At 39.8% G+C, this 21,280-nt stretch overlaps 2 protein-coding genes across 2 annotated transcripts; one reads left to right on the top strand and one right to left on the bottom strand.

The window, feature by feature from the left end:
- Positions 1-298: 298 nt before the first annotated feature.
- Positions 299-7,163, top strand: LOC311256198 (transmembrane protease serine 2-like; the record flags this gene model as incomplete). The annotated part of the gene is made up of 13 exons (XM_084351047.1): positions 299-313; positions 605-752; positions 1,345-1,437; positions 1,589-1,702; positions 2,502-2,631; positions 2,738-2,848; positions 2,940-2,983; positions 3,877-4,039; positions 4,130-4,302; positions 4,625-4,726; positions 4,810-4,952; positions 6,093-6,245; positions 6,817-7,163. The coding sequence occupies 13 exons, from the start codon at positions 299-301 to the stop codon at positions 6,832-6,834; spliced, it is 1,407 nt and encodes a 468-aa protein (XP_084207173.1). The 3' UTR covers positions 6,835-7,163.
- Positions 7,164-7,264: 101 nt separating this feature from the next.
- Positions 7,265-20,357, bottom strand: bace2 (beta-secretase 2). Its single transcript, XM_084350322.1, has 9 exons — positions 19,783-20,357; positions 15,315-15,403; positions 14,760-14,976; positions 13,102-13,233; positions 12,387-12,521; positions 11,941-12,042; positions 11,379-11,528; positions 11,120-11,288; positions 7,265-9,128 (listed from the first exon to the last, which is right to left on the bottom strand). Exons 1-9 carry the CDS (start codon positions 20,074-20,076, stop codon positions 8,887-8,889), a joined length of 1,530 nt encoding a protein of 509 aa, XP_084206448.1. The 5' UTR covers positions 20,077-20,357; the 3' UTR covers positions 7,265-8,886.
- Between the last annotated feature and the right edge of the window lie 923 nt (positions 20,358-21,280).

The following is a 21,280-nucleotide window of genomic DNA, read 5'->3' on the forward strand; positions in this document are numbered from 1 at the left end:
GAAACTTTAAACCGATGCCAGTGAAGTGTGAGGAGTGGCCACTCAGACGATCACACACACTCTTTATGTCATCGCTGGTGTGAGGATGTAGAGAGCAGAGCCAGCTGAATGTGAGAGGAGATCATAGACATCTAAATTTCATCAGAGAAAAAATCTCTCTTGAAGCTTCAAATACTCTTAGAGAGGACGTTAATATTGACCAGATTATTTACAGTCAAGATTGATGCTTGAATTATCTCAGGAGGACATTTCTCTGTATCCGGCAGTAAATATTAAGCTATTGATGGTTAAACAGGAAATGACCACCAATCCGGTAAGTTTTCATTTTTGTATTCATATCAGCTTGAAGAACTTCTTGAATAGAAACATACATACAAATATATGAACTGATAATTTATACTTTAATAATACCAGTATTGAAAATATACGTTTAGAAATGTGAATGATTAAAATGTGTTTCGATCTGTTTTTAAAACGCAGGACGAATCTCACGTGTACATTTGCATTTTAGGCATTTTTCTATCATTTGAAACAAGAAAAGAGGTCAAATTCTTAAATTGAGAGTATGACATCTTCACTCTCATCGTGTATGCTTTTCTGACAGTATCCGGACTTAAGTCCTTATTTCATCCATGAAGATGACCAGAGGCAACTTTCTCCTCCCAGCTGTTCAGATGTTCAGCCTCAGTATGTCCATCACGTGGCCCCAAAACCCCCACCTGAGATCAGCCACTCCATTCCCAAACACAAAGGTAGTCCAGTCTCCTTTTTATTGAATTAGCAGGTTATACTGTTGAAATGATTTTAATACAACTGTTAAAACAGGACATCTGTGCAGGCTGCGAATAGGATTTTTCTCAAAAACGATTTGCAAACTAAATAAATCTATGTGCATGTGTATTTCAATGTTTAGTGTTGATGCACCAGATGTAAAATGACCTATGATTAGATGAAGTTGAAACAGAAATGATAGTCTCATAACTAAATATTGCAAAACTTATGATAGAGATTCAGATAAAATTTATAGACTAATAATTAATCAGATATATAGAATGACTGGGATAAACTTTAAGTTGATTTCCATTTTCAGCACGGTCAGTGACTTGCACATGATTAAAAATACAAATGTTCCTCTTTTAATCTATTATTACCACACATATACATATGTACACATATTCTGTATGTAGAATTCTACATGTACAATAAAAAACTAAATAATACAAATGTTTTTATGTGACTAAACTGAGATAAACCTGGTTGAAAAGGGGCATCACTGAACTCATTTAACCAGGTGGTATACTGGGTGTAAATGGGTTTCCAGTCACAGTGTGTGTCGTCCTGCAGATGTAAAAAAGCGGTGTGTGAAGTTCACTGTGGCCGCTGTGATCTCCCTGCTGCTCCTCCTGCTGCTGGCTGGGATCCTCCTCGGTTATTACTGTGAGTGAAGCATTTATCCCCACTGTCCACTGTAATAAATCATATAATTTTACAACCTTTACACACACACACACACACACACACACACACACACACACACACACACAGTATAGTGTCTAAGTCTTTCCCTCCGTCTCATCTTGTCTCCCAGATTCCTCGGCCTGTGTGCACGGGATGCAGTGTGGTGATGGGAGCTGTGTGTGGGAGTCTCAGTGGTGTGACGGAGTGAAGAACTGTCCTGCAGGCCAGGATGAAGCTAACTGTGGTAAACAGCCTCCTCCAGGGGCCAAAAGTGGGATAAAACACACCTGCAATCTGTTTTACTTGCCTTTCTATAGCCTGCACATCTTTTACAGCTAAAAGGAACGCACTGATTTAAGTTTTGCTGACGTTACATCAAAGTTATGTGCCTGTATTTGTGAGCTTTATGAAGTTTTCTGTTCATCAGTCTATCAAACACACTAATGTTGATGATTGTCTTGTAGTTCCACATGATTCAAATTATATCGAAGTACTTCAAGTGAAAGACCACATATGATTTTGTTTTCTCTTGCTTTTAAAGCATCAAACTTGACTAAAGACACCACAGAGAACACTGTCGCTAAATGTCAGTTTTCTTTGTATGATACACACACAGTCCAGTCAAGTCAAAGTGTTTTGTCAAATACATGGTCTAACACAATGTAATTCTGACCAATGACATTCTTGGGACATGGCAAGCAAAAACTATGTAGTAGCTAAACTGAAAAAAATATCAGATTATTAAGAAGATCATAAATAAGGGCAAACAATAGCAAAAGGCAAAGGATAAGTCTGGCAAGAATAGAAAAATATACCGTGAAAAACACTAATATGCAGTAAATATGTATATATATAGCAGTTAAGACACTAGCAGTAGTCTTGGAGACTGAAAAGTACATTAATGCCAATGAATATATATAAAAATGTAGTAATGTCCATAGGAAGTGACCAAACAAACACTGAGGTGATCATGTGGTCTGACTGCACTACTTTCCTCTTGTAACAAAACAAGCTCAGTGTTTGTGTTTGCTGCTGTCTCTCAGTGAGGCTGCACGGCTCCAGCTTCCTGCTCCAGATCTACTCCACTCAGAGTAAAAACTGGAGGACGGTGTGTTCTCTCGGCTGGACCGAGCGACAGGGGAGAGCCAGCTGCCAGCAAATCGGATACAGCAGGTAACATGCTCCTGTGTTTCACTGGATACTGAAACTGTGCTCCTCTATAATCTGACATGTGAAGGATTAATGTGTTTGAATGAATTTGTTGTATTTCCCATGACAGGGGCACATATTTTAAATCAGGCCAACAGAAGACTGACTCTGATGCTGGATTCCTAAGAGTGAAGTCTGACTTCAGGCCCGAGGTGTCCATACTACAGCAGCTGGTCCTCAGGTTAGTGAACTGGTTATTAAGTTGTTAACACTCAATGATAATCAGTGTGAAGCTAACTCTACCTCAAATGTTTGTTTTTTCCCACCTGCAGCAATATCTGCCCCAACAACAGTGTGGTGACACTGCGCTGTACTGGTATGTTATTATTACACATCCTAAAAACAAAGGAAATCAACGCAGAATCAAGTTTATTTTTAATTCTAGAGAGGGAATATTATAATATATTAATACAATTCAGATATTCATTATTTGTTTTTGTGCATTTATTTATATTTTCTCCTCTCCAATCATTAGGTTACACAGTAGGTATATGGGTCTGCATTTGTGTTGATAATTTGCTGCAGTTTTTGACATCTAAGACTGAGATGTTGGGACATTTTGTCTCTGTCTTTGATGAAACTGTGTGCAGGAGTCCTGCAGCAGGACTGTGTGTTGTGCGCATGTCCCCAATTAATTAAATCTATAAATGAGATTTAAAAAAAAGATTTAAGGCTTCTACAAAACTTGATGCTTAGAAGACAATGTTGTTGCCCAGAATGTTTAAAAAGGCCACATTACTACCAACCAGGGCTGCAACTAATGATTATTTTCATTGTCGACTAATTGTTTGATTAATCTCTCAATTAACTGATTAGTTGTTTGGTCTATGAAAAGTCAGAAAACGGGGAAAATGTCGATCAGTGTTTCCCAAAGCACAAGATGACGTACTCAAATGTCTTGATTATTCCACAACCCAGTAATATTCAGTTTACTGACAGAGAGGAGGAAATAAACCAAACAATTTAAGAAGCAACAATCACAGAAGTTTTAGTTTTTTCCCTAAAAAATGACTCAAAATTAGATGATTATCATTAAATATAATCATGATTAATTAACTGTAAGATTTAAGATATCACTGTTCTGTTTGTTCACTCTCTTCTTTATAATACAACTTTACGCTGCAGTATTTACAGTGTCTATACAGCACCTGTTTCTCAAAGCTCTGTGGCAGTGAATGCATCCTCTCTAACAGGCACTTTTGTCCTCAGATTGTGGGAAAGGGGTGAACTCCAGCAGGGCCTCTGGGGGCCGGCCGGCCTCTCTAGGCTCCTGGCCTTGGCAGGTCAGCCTGCAGGTTGCAGGCTCCCACCGCTGTGGGGGAGCCATCATCTCCCCCTACTGGACAGTCACTGCAGCACACTGTGTGGCCAGGTGAGGCCCTCTCATCACACTTCTCAAATCAGTGCTTGCTGTGGTCTGATCCACCTTGAATCTACTCTGTGCTGTCTCTGTTCCCTAAAGGGCCTCCAGCCCTGGAGACTGGACAGTGTATGCTGGGATAGTGGATCCATTAGGCAGTCTGTTTAACCCTGCTTACTCTGTGAGCCGCATCATAGCACATGAAGGCTTCGACAGCGTCACCCGCAGGAATGACATCGCTCTGATGAGGCTCTCTAAACCTCTGGACGTCACAGGTGACAGAGAGAGACAGGCGTCACCGTTATTTAGGCTGTCCATGTTGATATAAATGGGGTGGACAAAATAATAGAAACACCTGTACGTATAACTTCATCCTCCAAAATGGTCGTACAGTTGAAACAACACCTCTCTAAAACAAAAACTGATTATTTTAGCCTTCACGAAGGAAGGATTTATTGCATGACTGTTGTATTAGACTGCATTACTCTTATTTAGGTGACAATTTAGTGTTTATTGTCCGTCACTCTGTGGAAAGCAGCTTGATGTATAAATCCTCCCTTTGTGTCTTTTAACAAGACATTTTCTTTTCTTCGGCAGCTTCCAGTAACATTGGACCTGTGTGCCTCCCAAGTGTTGGTCTGAACATCACAGTTCCTCAGACAGGCTGGATAACACAATTTGGTCGCACAGTAAATGGAGGTGAGACCTTTGTGGTTACATGAGTGACGAGACACTGTCTACAATACTTAAATTAGATTAATTAAATTCTTGTTATCTGACAGACCTTGGCTCTACGTACCTGATGGAGGCTCAGGTCTCTCTCATAGACACTGCAGACTGCAACAGCTCCATCGCTTACAGTGGCAGGATATCAAAGGACATGTTATGTGCCAGAGAGACGGAGGCAGTAACTGACATGTGCCATGTAAGACTACGACAGCGTACTGCTACGACGCTCGAAAAGAAAAACAGATCAGCATCATGTTATAATGTGAAGAGTTAATTTTTATAACAAGATATTTCAATCAACATTCAAATGTATTGTTGTAACCTCAAAGAGTCGCGGTACAACTTCTCCATACATCTATAACGTGATAACTTAACTTATTGTTATGACATAAAACCTTATGTTAAAATTATGTAAAAATATCTTGTTATAACGACAAAATGTTTTATGTGATACCAATAAGTTAATGGTATGTTATTCCGTGACAATGTAAAAAATATTTTGTTAACGATAAACGTTTCACATTACATAACGTGATAACGATCCATTTTTCTTTTTCTTGCAGCAATGTGCTTCCGTATAAGACAAACCAGTGGCACACACACACACACACACACACACACATTATTTTCTGTAAGTGGTGGGAAAATGAAGTTTAAATACTAAAACAGCACACATTAAATTCATAAATTGATCAAAGAGCAGTTTGTTTTAGTCTAAAGTGAGCACCAGATGGTTACAGACTGCTGCCACACGGGTCCACTGCCTTCAGGGTTGATATGTTGAAGCGTTAGCCTCGATACAACCTCGAATGATCCTACAGAATAATGTAGTCAAAGAAATCAGTGTTGAAAGCAGCAACAAACTCTTTATAATGAGATATTTCCTGGTACAATTTCTTCATGCACAAATGGAGCTGTGACAAACAAAATAGTTCCTGTTCTTTAAGGAATTCAAAGCATTTTCATGCTCATGCTCATGCTCTGAGGCATAAAGTCTAACAGGACCTGCACTGTGTTCTGTACACTGTTACAGCTTTAAATAAATTGCTCCACTTTGTGACTTACAACAAACCATTTATACAACTATGAATGTAAAGTTAGAGCACTGACATGGCTGCTGACCATGACATCATGTTTAAGTTTGCCACATTCAATCTCAAGGGCTTTACAACGATCTCAGTGTGATTAAATTTAAACATTCAGTGTTTTTTGTTTAGTTTAAGAAGCATTAGATGTTTATCAAGATCCATGAAAAGCTTTGAATAGTTTAAATCAAAGAGTGTTATGTGTTTAGTTCATAAAATCTCACTCATTTTTGTGCTACGCTCTTTCTCAGACTGATAGCGGCGTCCCCCTGGTGTCCCTGCAGGACGGTGTATGGTGGCTCGTAGGGGACAGTATTTGGGGGAAACACTGCACTGAGAAAAACAAGCCAGGTGTTTATGGAAATGTCACCTACTTCCTGGACTGGATCTACCTTCAGATGAGGGTAAAAACAAAGTATTGAGGTTTAACTAGCTGGTGCTCGAAGTAATATTGCTGGACTCATGCTGGATGTGCAGTTATAACGCCTACACATAGCTGAGTCTTAATACAAGCTGTCTTTTATCTCTATCCATCTTAATCATGTCTGTAAAAATGTTTTAAGTCTATGACAAGTAAAAGGGCAATCCCGTTTTGACATTAACTGGCCTTTGACCTCTAAACCACATGGCGTGTTTCACTGTTGTTAATGTAGATAATATTTACTTGTTGCTGAAACAATTCATGAACAGTTTTGATGATTGTTGTGTGTGTTTTCTTTCACTGCTGGCCAATCAAAATAAGCCACATTCAAACTTTAATTTGGGCTTGGTCATTTGACATGGAATCATTCAAAGTAATTCGCATTTTTTGTTTATATTTTACATATTTTTAATAAGGTAAGTCAGATGCTAACATGATGGAAGTAATGACAGCATTTATGATTAGCTATGACTATATTCTTTTTGATTTAATATTCACAAAACACTAATCATCACATCAAACAAAAAAATAATTGTATTTTTTTCTGTTTACAGAAGCATCAAGATGACTGATGACAGAACCAGAGATGAACTATCTGAGATGTTTGCGTTTACAGTTTATTTTATTTTTTAAGTGTGCAAAAATAATATATTTAAAAATGGCTCAACAATAAGTTGTACTTGATATTACTGCTCTGCATCTACATAATTCACATCACAGATGAAGCAGACTTTGGTATTGCTCAAATTCATGTATTATTCTCCAATGAACAATGTTTTGACATCATCTCATATTATTGCAGTTTATTTTATTTTTGTATATTTTTGTGAAATATATAAAGTCTATATTCTAATCTGTATAAATGTGATCAACATTGTTTATTTGACTTTATGGTGATATTTGAGGCAGAAAATGGAGATACCATGTGTGAACACAAGATGTCACTCACAAACCACATGACGCTTGTTCCCTCCGACTACCAAAGCCTCCTTTGCTCCTGGGTAACTTTTCACAAAAAAGAAATGTTTATTAATTTAAACTGATTTACATCTTTGATTTGGTCAGAAAACTTCTTTCGTTTACAGCACAAGTACAATTTTGGCACAGAAAAAAAACAACGTATAAATAAGGGAACATTCAAAGACTCGAGTGTACCTTCAAATTGACACTTACACACAACTTTAAATTTTGGCACACAGTGACATATAGGTGCAGCTTTAGTCACATCACTCAGGACTTTTCCATAAGAAGCTGTCACTAGTGTAAAGAGACCGAGTTTTTATTTCTAACAGGTCGTTGGCTTTGTTAGAGAACTCCCTGTAGCCCACAGGTACCCACAGTGTGTTTCCTATGTTTCAAAACTCCTTTGGCTTCCAATTGTGTACAAAATGTGCAATATGCATTTGTACCATCAAACATATAGTGTCTAAAAAGCAAAGATTTGGAATAATACTTAAATCACATTCAAACAGATTTCAATATAAAGTTGGACATCTTATACAGAATTAGTAAAACTACATTAATACAACAAATTGCATAAAAGATTGAGAAAATATTGATCTTTAGATTTACATTACACTTTTGATTGACTGGAACAAAGTGCAATTCAGCAGAGTGAGTCTCAAACTGCTGATACTGTACATCAATTTTTTGTCTGCAGTGAGCTGAGACACTTAAAGGCACTGTAAACATGTGTATCTTCGAGTAATATTCATCCTATTAACAGTGATTGTTTGAGCAGCTTTTCTCTTAACCTCACCACAGATAGGCGCATATATATATATATATATAGATATAAATATATATATTTACTCCATGGAAGACTGGAGGTCAACTTCAAAGTATAAGAAGGCACTAGATACATTCCTTCACATCTGTTGGAAGCAGATTATCAACTGTAAAGGCAAATTTCAGGAGGCTGTGTGCTTTCAGATATTAATAATACAGTTTGTCTGAAAATGAAATCAACTTTTACATTGTTCAAGAGTGCACCAATGATTTTTCAGCATGTTCTGCCCTGTGACTGTCAGTAAGGCACAAACTCCACTTGGCTATTTTCATATTGCTGTACATCGTTGCTGGTGAGATGTTTAGTGTGTATCAGAAGTTATTAAGTGTTTCAAACTTTGATTTACCCCTCTGTTTGTGTTTGTGATGTCCTACATTTCCCAGAATACCTTTGGACAGCTCAGAGAATGAGAGGCAAGAGAATAGGCCTGAACTTTTAAAGCTGGTGGAGAAAATTGCACCTATTCTTCTTCTTCTTCTTCTATCCTGGATGTTTCTCTGTCACAGTATCTACATATGACATGATATGACCAATCATCAGTGAGAACAAGAAAGATACACCACCAAAAACGATATTCAAACCATAAATAATCACCAACAGCTGTTTTTAAGAACTGCTTTAAGGGTGGATTTTCCCTTCAGGAGGCAGTTGATCTGTCTGTGTCCACCTCCGTGGGGCAACCTGCTGTGTGCAGTCTAGAGTCAGTCAGACATTCAGAGCCGAGTGTCACCTTCCGGTGCAGGCCGGGCCTCACCCCTTTCTCCACCGCTGTGCATGGGCTGCGCTCGCTGTCTCCCTGCCCGTTCACCCTGTGCGCCCGTCCCTTGCCTCTCAGTCACTTGATGCGGTGGCGCACCAGCGAGGACTCATCGGTTATCTCCCCGGAGCGGTCTCTGCGTCGGCAGGGCAGGACCAGCAGGAGCAACAGTATGATGAGGACCAAGGCGCAGACTGCCATCAGGGCGTACGAGATCACCCAGAGGAGAGGCTCCTTCGGCGCCCCGCCAGAGCAGTTGGCTGCCACGTCTGCTGCTGAAAAGGGTCCTGCGATCTCTGACAGAGCTGCCCCACCGCTCACTGCAGACAAATAGGAAAAAGTTGCCAGACCTCAGTCAAATCTGAAGTAAAGAGGAAAATATATAGTGCCCGAAAACACACACCTGATCATGTAAATAGGGCTGCAACTAATGATTAATTTAATTATTGATCAATCTGCTGTTTTTCTTCATTATTTGATTAACCATTTAGTCTATGAAATGTCAAAACATTTGTAAAATGTTCTTCACAATGGCCCAGAGTCCAAAGTGATGCCATCTCATTGCTTCTGTTGTCCTACAAACAGACCAAAACCCAAAGACTCTTCATTTACTGTCATAAAGAACAGAGAACAGCAGTAGATCCTTAATATCTGGAAGCTGGAACCAGCAAATGTTTGACATTTCTGCTTGAAAAATGACTGAAACAATTAATCAATTATCAAAATAGTTCACGAATATTTGTCTGATCAATCGAATGACTCTGCATGCAACTCCAAAGAAAAAAAATCCCAAATTAAACTTATGACCCTGAAAAGTAGCACCAAATTAGAATAATATTTTCAGTTGTTAACATTTTCAGTTGATAACATCTTCATTCATACCTTTTTTATTACAAAAACTGCTGAAAAAAAAGTTTGGGTTTTTTAGCTAAGTTTATGCTTTGGTGACACTGAACAAATGCTGGTTACAGATATAAAACATAAACTGTATTACGATTAAGGTTAGAAGTCGATTTACTTGTGGCAGCTTCTTAACACAACAGTTGTCTTAGACTGGCAGCATCACTGAAATAATCTGAGGTTATATGCTTTATTCACAGACAACCCATTAATAGCTGAGAGTTCTCTTGGTCTACATTTTAAGAAACCAGCTGAGGAATTAGACCTGGCAACCCTACAGTCACAAGTCTGCATCCTCAACCTTCAGCCTACATCTGCTCCATGTCTGTTTGCTCAATGTGGAACAAAGGGTGATCTTTGTACTTGAAGATGAGAGTGGGAAGTCTTGCCCAAGCTCATATTTACACAGAACTACAGGAAGTACCACTGGTTAAGGTTTAACATTTGTTGTTAAGGTCTTAATCAACAGGATATTCTCAAAGTCTAGGTCAGTGAATCTGCAAGTATTAGTACATCGGACTTTACAGTACAGTTTACTTTTTCAAAATGTATCAATTAATAAAGGCACTTTATGGACTTCTGAACTGCAACAGCAACATTTACTATGAATGAAACTGTAAAAAGAGACTCAACCTATTGCCCTTTCATAAAAGCTTTAATATTTTCTGCGCTTAACAAGTATGAGGTGTTTTACCGGATTTCATCCGATTTCCCCGCCAGGGATCATTAAAAGCTCGTCCTATCTTTATTTTTATACAAGCACTTGTAAAAAGAAGGTGAAATAAAATTTAACAGCTGTGGCAGGCTTTGAGTGTATTTATGATATGAAGTGTTTTGGTGATTTCAATGTATATGTTTGTGCCTGAGTATAAAGAGAGCCCTGAATGTGTAAAGATCATTCTTTTTATGTCATAAATGATTTTTTTCATCGCTTCATACAAACACACACGCGATGCTGTCAGGCTGATGAAAATATTAATATGGGTATAACAATGGATTTTGTTAAAAGACAATATATAGAGTCGTACAAAAGTAATCTCTCTCAATCATCCCTTAGGACCCACTTGAAGTGTGTGACGGTAACTATATCTTTACAGACTCTGCCCTCTTCCATTATCTTTTATTTTCTGAGTATTTTGATGTGTTTGGGCAGTGGTGTTTAGTCCAAGCCAATAACAGTGCAAGGTTAGGACTCTATATAGTGACCAGGTTACAGTGCTGTCTCTCTCCTCTGCTCTCTGTCTGTCATAGTCTGTTTGACCGAGGACGGGGCTGAGCTACACAAACGCACAGGCAGAGAGGCAAACAACCTAAATGGGCACTTTGGCTGTATTCACAATTAATCTGGAGGGTTGTTTGTTCAGTTTTACATACTTTTCTGTCTCAGTAATAGTCCTGTATGTACCCTTACCTGCACAGCTGCTGAGTGCGAAGCCCAGTCTCCGCTGGGCACGATCGAACACCACATAGAAGCCTTCCATAACAGTAGCGCCAATCACCAGGCCATTAGCTGACGAAGACACTCCGAAACGGAAGCAGTCTAACGTGCCGTCCACGTCTGTGATGGGCTGGATGTACAGCTGCAAGATACCGGACAAAATCATAGGAAAAGAATGAGCACTGATATGTGTTTGTATAGGTTGATGAAGAGTTCATGTTTATCAAGGTACCTGGGGCAGGATGGTGATGCGGAAGGACTGGCTAGAATTCGTGGCCCTTAGGTAGATGGACAGCTTGGGGAAAAACCTCCAGGGTGTCTCTCCTTTCATCCAGCAAGCAAGCTTGGTGCCGTCCCAGAACCCTGAAGAAAAATCCTGGATCTGAACCAAAGAGGAAAAAAGGACACAAATAGAAAGAAATAGACAAAGAGAGACATGCAGGGCGAAAGAAAAACAGACAGAAACAGAAGGTCAGGGTTTGCTGTTCTCTTTCATTTTACCACTTGGGATTAATCTCCAAGGATGTGGATACATTAATTGAAAATGTTGCTTCCAGGTTCAAATTAACCTTGAGTACTGTTTGTGTGCGGTTACAAGAGGTGAAAAATGTGCAAAGCAGAAACGAGAAAGAAACAAATCATGGGCACACACACATTTTTATAGCTGAAAAACTCCCGATTCTTCCCTCTCAAAGCTACTACGTCCTTGAAGAGTGAGTGTGTGCTATCCGCCCCTGCATATCTTTGCTCTGACAACATGTTTCATCATTGTCTGTGGAGAGACAGCAACGTACCAGAGAACTGCGTGTGATGGCTTCTACCACTGCATTGAAGACGTTGACAGGAAGACGCAGCAGTGTCGTTCCACTGTCAACTATAGCTTTATCCATGTTGTACTGAAAGAGAGGGAGAAAGAGTTGAGTGCAGTAGGCTTTCTCTCAGTTCAACAGGCCCCTATGGAAGACCTTGAGCAAACAGAAAAAAAAAGAAAACGAGGAAGTTCTTTCACAAGTGGGAAATAAACAGATTACATTCCTTTGCAGAACTGCTACTCAGATTCTGTTTCATTTCCGTGTTGTAACCTTGATACAATTCAACACGTTGACAATTAATTTTGCATGGCCTGTACTGTCTTCTGGTTCAAACTTAAACATATCCTTCACAGGAATATAATGCTCATCTCTACATGGTGATGGGTGATGGAGATAATCAGGGAAGCATTGCAGAGTTTGAAGTTTACCTCTCTGCAGTCCAGGTCCAGATTCTGGTCGCCAACCTCCAGCTTCAAAACCTCCACTTGGTAGTACCACTCCTCTACTATAGGGGTGTACCACACTGACCCCCGATACAGAGTTGGTTCAGCCCCTCCCATGACCTGAGGAAGGAACAAAATTACTTCTTCACGCATTTACAGATGACAACAACTCAGTTAATATCCAACAAGAGTCCAGCAAAGGTTTATCCTCTTGGCAGAATAAATTAACATACACACATACACATACAGCACCCTGCCATCTTATCCATCTGTCTGTATCAGTGGGTCACATGATGGAGATGCAGTGAGTAAGGCCCAGAGGCCATTGGTATAACCGTGACAGACCTGCTCTCAGCAGGATACTATCTTAGCTTAATTAGCTCCACTCTAACTAGACCTGGCCTCCAATGGAGAAACCACATTGAGGATACAAGCAATTATTTTTCTAAAATGCACTCAGCTGCTATGTCTGATTCACTATTGACAGATTTTTTTTTTTTGTCTGGGAGGAAAAGTGCTTATCTAGTCCATGTTAAATGCCCCGGAGACAAACTGTATTACCAAAATACAGAATTAGAGGCAGAGATCATAAAAATATAAATAGTCTCCAAAGACTCTGTTTAGACCTTAAACCAAACCTTATTTGACATGATTATTTGATCAAACTTCTCTCTCCAGACGGCCCCTCCTGACTACTCACAAGACTGCCACCCGCTGGGTCAGCTGCGCTGCTGGCTGACAGTCCAGCACCGCACATCTGGAGGGAAAAGATGTCAGGAATTCCCAGCTGTTGCACGACAGAGTTGAAGAAGGGCTCCAAGGACGAGTCAGGCTAATTGAGAGACAGGGGATGTGTAATCATTAATTCTTTGAGCTTTTATATTAGCATTTTAGGCTTTGAGTTTGTGTGATTATTCGACTGACTTAGCACACATTTATTTTCTCTTTGCCAAAGTATAGACAACATATAAAGTATAAGTTCAGATAACAAAAGATCTGAGGAATGAAAATGTGAACTGGAAATGCACAACTGAACTGAAAAACATTGTGTATCCTGATACAATTACATGGCTTTACAAAATCTTCAAGAACATTTAAGGCTTTAAAGCCTTGGGGAGTATGAAGGAGACAACATTTTATGGACATTTTTGGTCTCAGATGGGTTCTTTAATGTCAGTCCTGTGCCATCATGGCAGATTGAACCTGAGCACTCAGGAGACACCGGCAGTACAAAGTGTTCAGTGTGGTCATATCTGCCCCTCAATCACTGGCATTTGATCCCAAAGGTTGCTCTAGTCAGCACAGAATGAAAGAACGTATTGTGCTGGTTTACGCAGTCATCACTCTCATCCCTTCAACACCAAATGATCATGTTAAAGAAAGCTGACACCATCAATAACATTTGTGTTATTTAAGTCCATTAATTAACCTGTGACAAAACTTTTTTTTTTTACTGAAGTGGTGCACTATGTTGGGTCATACATTAGTAAGTATTGTCTAATATTCAGTGTAAAAAATTAAATGAACAAATATTACTGCAGAGAACTGAGGATACAAACTTATATAGGACAAATTAGAGCACCAAAAGTAAATCATACCTGGGATATTAAAAGAAACTTTCGAAATTAAATAAAAAATAGAATAAAAACCAAAATGAACATGAACATAAACATGACATCACTGTTGTCATGTGAAGTGTCCATCACCACAACCAGATAGGACCTGTGCAAAAAGGTTCTGTAAAACCAATGTGGGACAGTTATAAAATGGGAAGTTATAAAATACTGACTGATTCACTCAATAAAACCTGCTATTATCAAGTAAAATGTTATTTCTTCTCCTTGCCTCAGGCAATATCGACACAAACTGTTTTTATTTGGCCTTTATTTAACAGGTTAGTCCCATTGAGAGCATGGATTTCTTTAACAATGGAGACCTTGCAAAGAATGGCATCATTTGTCTGTTTCTCACATGTATCAAAATGTTTCATGAACTTTACACAAACTCAGACCTCAAACAGCATCTAGTGATAGTGATGATGATTTTTCTCCAGATGCTTACTACCAATGTCAGGTTTCTCTTGAGCCCTAAAACATCAGGGCTCAAGAGAAATTATTCTGAATTGCCTAATAAACAAAGGAAGCTGTGGAATTAAAATGCCCTCTTTCATTTATTTGTTGTTGAATTGTACTAATTACTAATCATAAACAAAAAACAAATCCAGCGTCAGTTGCGAACGGTAACCAGATATCTGTACCAACATACTTTTAGACTATATTGTTTTAGAGAGCATTTTTCTACTGATTGTGAGATTTAACATTTAAGATAAGATATACATTTTACGAGCATCTCTCTCACCCGTGCCAGCATGGGATAGGCTAGTCCCAGGATGCCCTGCCAGTTGACTCCAGGAAGGAAGAAGCCTTCAGATGACAGGATGGCAGCTATGTTGACAATGATGGTCCCATTTGGGCCTTTGGGGATAGAGACACGATCAAGACCCAGTTCACCTTCCCAGTTGCCCTGGGTGTACCGGACTGCCACAGTTCGACCAGTTGACTGGTAGGTACCGGAGCTAGACACAGGAGGGAAGACACATGAATAGAGACAAAGGTCTGTGGTAGGTAGATAAAATTAGGACTAGGGCTGTAATAAAAGGGTCTACCTCAAAAGATAAATGCAAGACAAGAAAACTCTACTTGTTTTCTTGTAAGACAACAAAGCTCTCATTAATTACAAAGCAAAGATTATGTAATTCATTCCTGAGTACAGAAATACTAGGACTATCCATTTAGATTTTAGACTGCGGATAATGAAGAGCAGAGAAGGTAACACAACTACTAAACCAAAACTATATCTATCTAAATATTTGTACTACAGTTACAAGCGTCACAAGGAGTTCCAGCCACTCACAGTGCGGTGTTGAAGTAGTGAGTAATGAATGGGTGTGCAGCCGCAGCCACGGCAAAGTTACTGCTGCCCGTATCCACCAGGATGTTGAGCTGAAAAACACAAGGCAAAGGCTTATTTATCAGTCTTTATAGTTATCTGCTCCAAGACAACCGCACCCTAACAAACAGCGCCGTTGAGTCATAGGGCGAAAAATGACAGCTCTGGGAGCGATACATGGATAAGAGGACAAAGTTTTTAAAATGCAACTAGACATTCAAGTTTCACTTTGTACTAATAATAACAATTAGAGAGTGAAAAGTAGAGGAAGATCAGAGGGCGTTGAGGGGGAAACACAGTAAATATTAACTAATTAAATAATTTCTGTTACAGTAATATTACTGTATCTGAAGGATCCATATTGGAATTTATCGAGACATACTTCAATCAACTGGTATGCATTTTGACACAGACAAATAAATGAACATTATCCATAACTTGGCAGTGTTGTTTGTGTTCCATGAAGTCCAAAAGTCAATGTGGGCTGTGTGGAATTATTACATTGCAAAATGAAAGCAACAGACTCCCTTTGTTTTGATGATGCAGAAAACATTTTAGTCACTGTTTTGTTGCAGAATTATTCATGCAAAGCTTTGTCATCAAATAAAACATTTGTCTATTGAAGTGTACAGCTGTATTATAATGTCATATAACAAGCTTCACAACTGAGCAAACATTACTATGCAACACTGATATAATTGCTCTCTAATGCGTGATCTATGAGTCAAACATTTCAGCCTCTGGCTACTGACATGACCGTATGACCCATCCAGCCATCCTGGTATGTGTCATGTGCACAGTGGGGACCGGCGAACAGCAGTGGAGATAATGTTGTCTTCCAGGCATCAAGTCAACGAGCAGGAACTAATTAGCCAGCAGACTTCTGCCACCTCTACTACTGAGCAGGGGCCATATTAACACTCACCAGCAAGCATTCCTCACCATGACGGGGTCATAAAACCTAATGCCCCACAGCCACCTGATGACTCAACAACAAAGACATCTATAAAGTGGATCTTCAATGATGCACATGACACAGTCCATGAAAATAAGATATATAGATATATAAATATATATATAGAGAGAGAGAGAGTTCGCTGAGCAGACTCAGCTGCAAACAGTGACTGCAACAGTTCATTTGTTATCACCCCTCTGTGGGTGCCATTGTTTGAGACAAACCAGACTAGCAGGAAGTAGTTTACTTAAAATATTAAAGCGTGCAAAAGGCAAACAAGGAATTCCAACAATTACATCAAGCTCACTTCCTCAAGCCCTCGAGCCTATCACACTGAAACCATGTCTAACTACAGCCTGTCATCATGTGCATGAAGTCATTATGAAACAATTGGGAAAAATACCCTGTAATTATCAACAATGTGTTATCAACCAGTTCAGTCGGGCACAGGAAGCCCCAGTTGGCCTGTCCGTGAGAGTCAGGCTTATCAGTTCCTCCTCATTGGATAGGCCTTGGGCCCATCACTGTGACCGTGCCATCAAAAACCCACTGATGCCTTGCAGATGGCATCAATCCATTCACACAAAGCCTGAGCCGGCCAAACAGGCCAGATTGGAAAATACTGGAACCTTGTGGTAAAGGAGGGGGATTAAGGCTTTTCCTTATGCCCAACACGGTCTATCTTTTCTTGTCACACTATCCTCCCTTAGCTCGGCTGCTGAGCCTCAGGCAAACCTCGTCCTCCCGCTGCTGCGGCAGCCTGCAGTCGCCTGCAGTTGAGCGTTCACTGCCTAATTGGCAATGGCTCCGTGGCGGCGACGTGCATCTGCTACCTGTTTGTACCAATTAGCAGATGTGAGGCACTCCAGCCGACACCTCAGCTTGGCTGTGCCACGTGCTAACAGATGCGGCAATTAGTGGCTCATTTGAATAGTGCCTCATTTAACACCACGGCCCTGTAATCACATCATCATTTAGATGGAATAATATTGAGATAACTCAATATAGTATTGAGTTTCAGGACATTTTGGCACTGCATAACCAATCTGTACCAAAGTGGACTGAGCTCTGCTGGCATGACTAAAGGTTTGATTGAAACTGCTAGCCAGAGAGATTAACAGCCGAAATATCAGGGGAGGAATATCGGAAGGTGGAACAAGGAGCATCATCCATGGGTGCAATGTTCAAAACTGAAACTACTCACTTGATCGCACAGTATGTAATTTCTGCTGCTAAAGGTCTATCAATGAAAACAAAAGACAGGCGTGGGATTCTGGGAGTTATTGTCTTCCTTGTTAAACAACCACCATTGCCGATTAAAAGCTGTCTATGTGACGTCAGGCAGAAATGTTCACAGACAAGGTAATATTTTACGGTTTTAATCAAGTTGTGTTTAGTTCGCCAATTTCTTTCCTTCCTCAGTGACTCTCTACTGTAAGTTAAAGCGACAGGCAACCAAATAAAACATACTGTTACCCTGAGTAAACATTTTAGATAATGTACGTACACAAGTCAACTAAATATAGAGCCAAGCTCTCGATATTTGAATGCAGAAATTTTACATATCATATTTTTAATGGTGGGCGAGTGAATTGTTGAGATGCAAAACAGTACTAGGATCCCAAGTTTCCTTAATTCACTGATTTCCTGACTGCCATGCTCTGACTATATAAAGATAATTAATTATTAGGAATCCTACATATATCAGCATTTTTACCTCACAAAACATAAAAAATGAGTAGAAAGTGATTTGTATTATAATTTCTTAAAATGTATTTGATTATTTCTTTTATTTCACCAGAAATATCTGGTTAGCCAGTTCCAACAGTATGGTAGGCCAACTGTGACCAGTGGGTCCCACTTTGACCAGCCCTTGACATATTTGTAAAAAAAAAAATTTAAAAAAATTAAATGTTTACTTCCTCTTGAGGTTTCTCAACCTAGACAGCAAGTCATCTGATTGTGTTCCCAGCAGACAAACTCTTTCACAACTGTCATTTTGACATGTCATTGCAGGGAACACACAGGTGTAGCCAGTGACACAGGCAAATGGTTTCAGGGTGCTGGTATTGTGCTTGCCTGTCCACTGGAATAGCTTACTGAGACACTTAATGGAACTAAGCCCTTGTTAGTGTTAGCTGGACCTATGTTTTTCCTGCTATGACAAGTCACAATGTCTGTGGTGACTGTTAATCTATTAAATCAACAGGTGAGGCACTGTTGACACTGTTATTGCTCATCCATAGAACATATTCACAGATATCAAATGTACCATTTACTCTTTATGCAGTCTGACGATTAAACTTTATTTCCTCCTTTGGGCACCCTTAAATTGTGTTGTTCCATTAGAAGAGCAGGTATTAAGCAAACTTTACTACTTTACAATGGTTTTAAACTGGTGTGGGAACTGTACTCTGCCAAGTGCTGCAACATTATCCTCTCAGGAGGTTGACACAGGGCAGTGACACGGCAGGCAGTACTGATAAGCCTCAGTGAGCCTGAGAAACTGAGCTGTGCCACCCAAGAGTCTTAAAAGCTCTGATCTGTTTAACTTGAGATGCCCAGGAACAACAGGTCAAGTCACTAATGAGATAATTCACCTTTAACACGTCTACTTACACAAAGGCAAAGCGTAGCCTTAAACCTACAACACCCTTAAGCGTTATGTATTTTTAATAGTGACAGGAGAATCCCTCTTCCAGCTCTTCCGGGACCATTTAGTCCCCTTTAATCATTAATATGATCTTGTTCAGCACTCTACATAACGAGCAGTATAAAGTGATGACAATAAATTACACGGGCATATTTCCATGCAACCAAAAGAAAATAAGCAGCAAATATGCTGTTTGTGTGCAAGTCTGGGGCTGCTCTTTGCTCCCTGGGAGCCTCATAATCCCCGTCAGCTGCCTGGTAGGAAACACTGGTCCTCACAGGCAGCATCATGTGAGTGCATGTGAGCGGGGATTTTAAGTCTACCTAAGGACCCCATGGCTGTAAATACTCAGCCAGCTGCTGCACCCCACAGCCATGATACTATCCTGCTATGATGGTCCCAGGCAGGCCTGTAATTAAAACAGCTGATTTTATTTTATTAGATATAGTGCTATTAAAATATGTCTGGCTCATCTTCCCATGACCCAAGTCGTCTCTGCTGCGGTTGATGTCATATCAAACACTTGTCAAGCATGTTTAAATATCAGATCTTGCACAGAGAGGTAGCCAAGGCCCTGGAGGGGAAACAAACACACCCAGCCCCCTTTAATGGATCACATGGTGGACGGACCGACCCCTGTTCACACACAGAACATAACACTTGACCCTGAGCTGATACACTGAATAAAACATGAAAATGGAAAAACGAAAGAAAGTAAAGGAAAGAAAGGAGAGAGGTGCATTTCATTTGATTCTGCTCAAAAACACAACAAGGTGGTTAAATTAAATGATACACACACATCATACACAGTGATATTACATTACCTTTTGAGCAGGAGTCCCAATTGACATTTCTATGTAGTAGCCTCTTCCAGAGTCACCTTGCAAGTTATTGACCATGTCCAGAAAGTTCACCGTCCCAGTGGGATCCGAGGCCAAGGAGAGGCCGTTTCCATCAGCCGTTAGCGCGACTTGCCGAAGAGGAGTCAAATCCATTACCGAGGATATATTGTACTTCCCCGTGTATATTCTTAATGGTATACTAAAATGACACTTGGTCAAGCCGAAGTATAAACTCAAAGCAAATGCCCATATCGAAAGTGAAGCGGTGTGAGCCATGGCGGCGTTAATATCTATAGTGATAACAGGGATAAGACTCCTCGCTCAAAGTTTGCTACCTAACTTTTCAGTTTAGCCATCATCGAAACGCCTGCGCCGCGGTCACCGCCATCATGAAAAACGCTGCCTCTCCGCCGTCAGAAAGAAGCGAAACATACTCACATGGAGAGACAGTATGACTGACACCGAAAACGACAGTTTTGTTGTCTCCGGTCGGTTTATTTCAACAATGTTTCGTCTCCATCCACTCCTCCAACTGCAACAAGCTGGAAAAAAGCGGAAGCGCGACTTCCGGTTATTTAGACTTTCAACTTAAAATAAACATAAACGGTTATTAGGTATGTAGAGTAAAAAAAAGAGTCATTTTGTGGGCGAAGGCAAGGAATTAAATTTTAAAAAAGGCAGCCACCGCCTATGCCAAGGCAATGTACTAGTCTGTATTAGTATTATGAGTCAAATAACAAATTCGCCGTCATGAACTCTTTTATTTTGAAGGCTCAGTGGCAAAAACGCGAGGGTTATCTTCGCGGACTTGACGCTCCTGCTGCTGCGGCTGCTGCTGAAAACTTCCTGGACGCCTGGTGACAGACTTTAACCAAGCATGTTGAGCGACTACCCACAGTTTGGATTGATGTGAGCAAGCCGGACAAGCAACACATGGGGGTGGGTGTGTTCGTTACACTCGTTTGATCGTGTGACAGACAAAAAAAATTCCACATTGTTGCACGGCGTTTGTTTCGCATTCACAGTGCAAATCCAATTTTCTATACTTTGGCCAAGGCCTTTGGTTTTCTGGTTATGGTGGTCTTGTAGTTTAAATGTGCTCAGTCACAGAAAAAGGAAATTGCCTCATGCTTGAACCAGTGACCTAATATTCACTATAGTTATAAAAATCTATATATCTCAATTGAAAAGGTTGGTGGGATATTAATCAAGTAGAGGGCTGTGAATATTTCCATAAGATAGTAAATAATGTTTCCAGGAATCTTTTGTCTTTGCCTTTGTAAAGAGATTCTTAATTTAATGAGATGTCACTGAAAAAGATGATTTTAAATAGCTTTTGCTTTGTTTCTCACACAATTAAAATGCTGCCGAGACAATTCATATGTCAAATCTTGCATTTTTATCTGTAAATGGCTGCTGTAGATTTTATTATTTATAACTGGTCATATTTTTTTGAGTTATTACATTTTAAAGACAATAC

The sequence above is a fragment of the Pagrus pagrus genome (genome assembly GCF_965226575.1).
Source record: "Pagrus pagrus genome assembly, chromosome: 4".
Taxonomy (NCBI): domain Eukaryota; kingdom Metazoa; phylum Chordata; class Actinopteri; order Spariformes; family Sparidae; genus Pagrus; species Pagrus pagrus.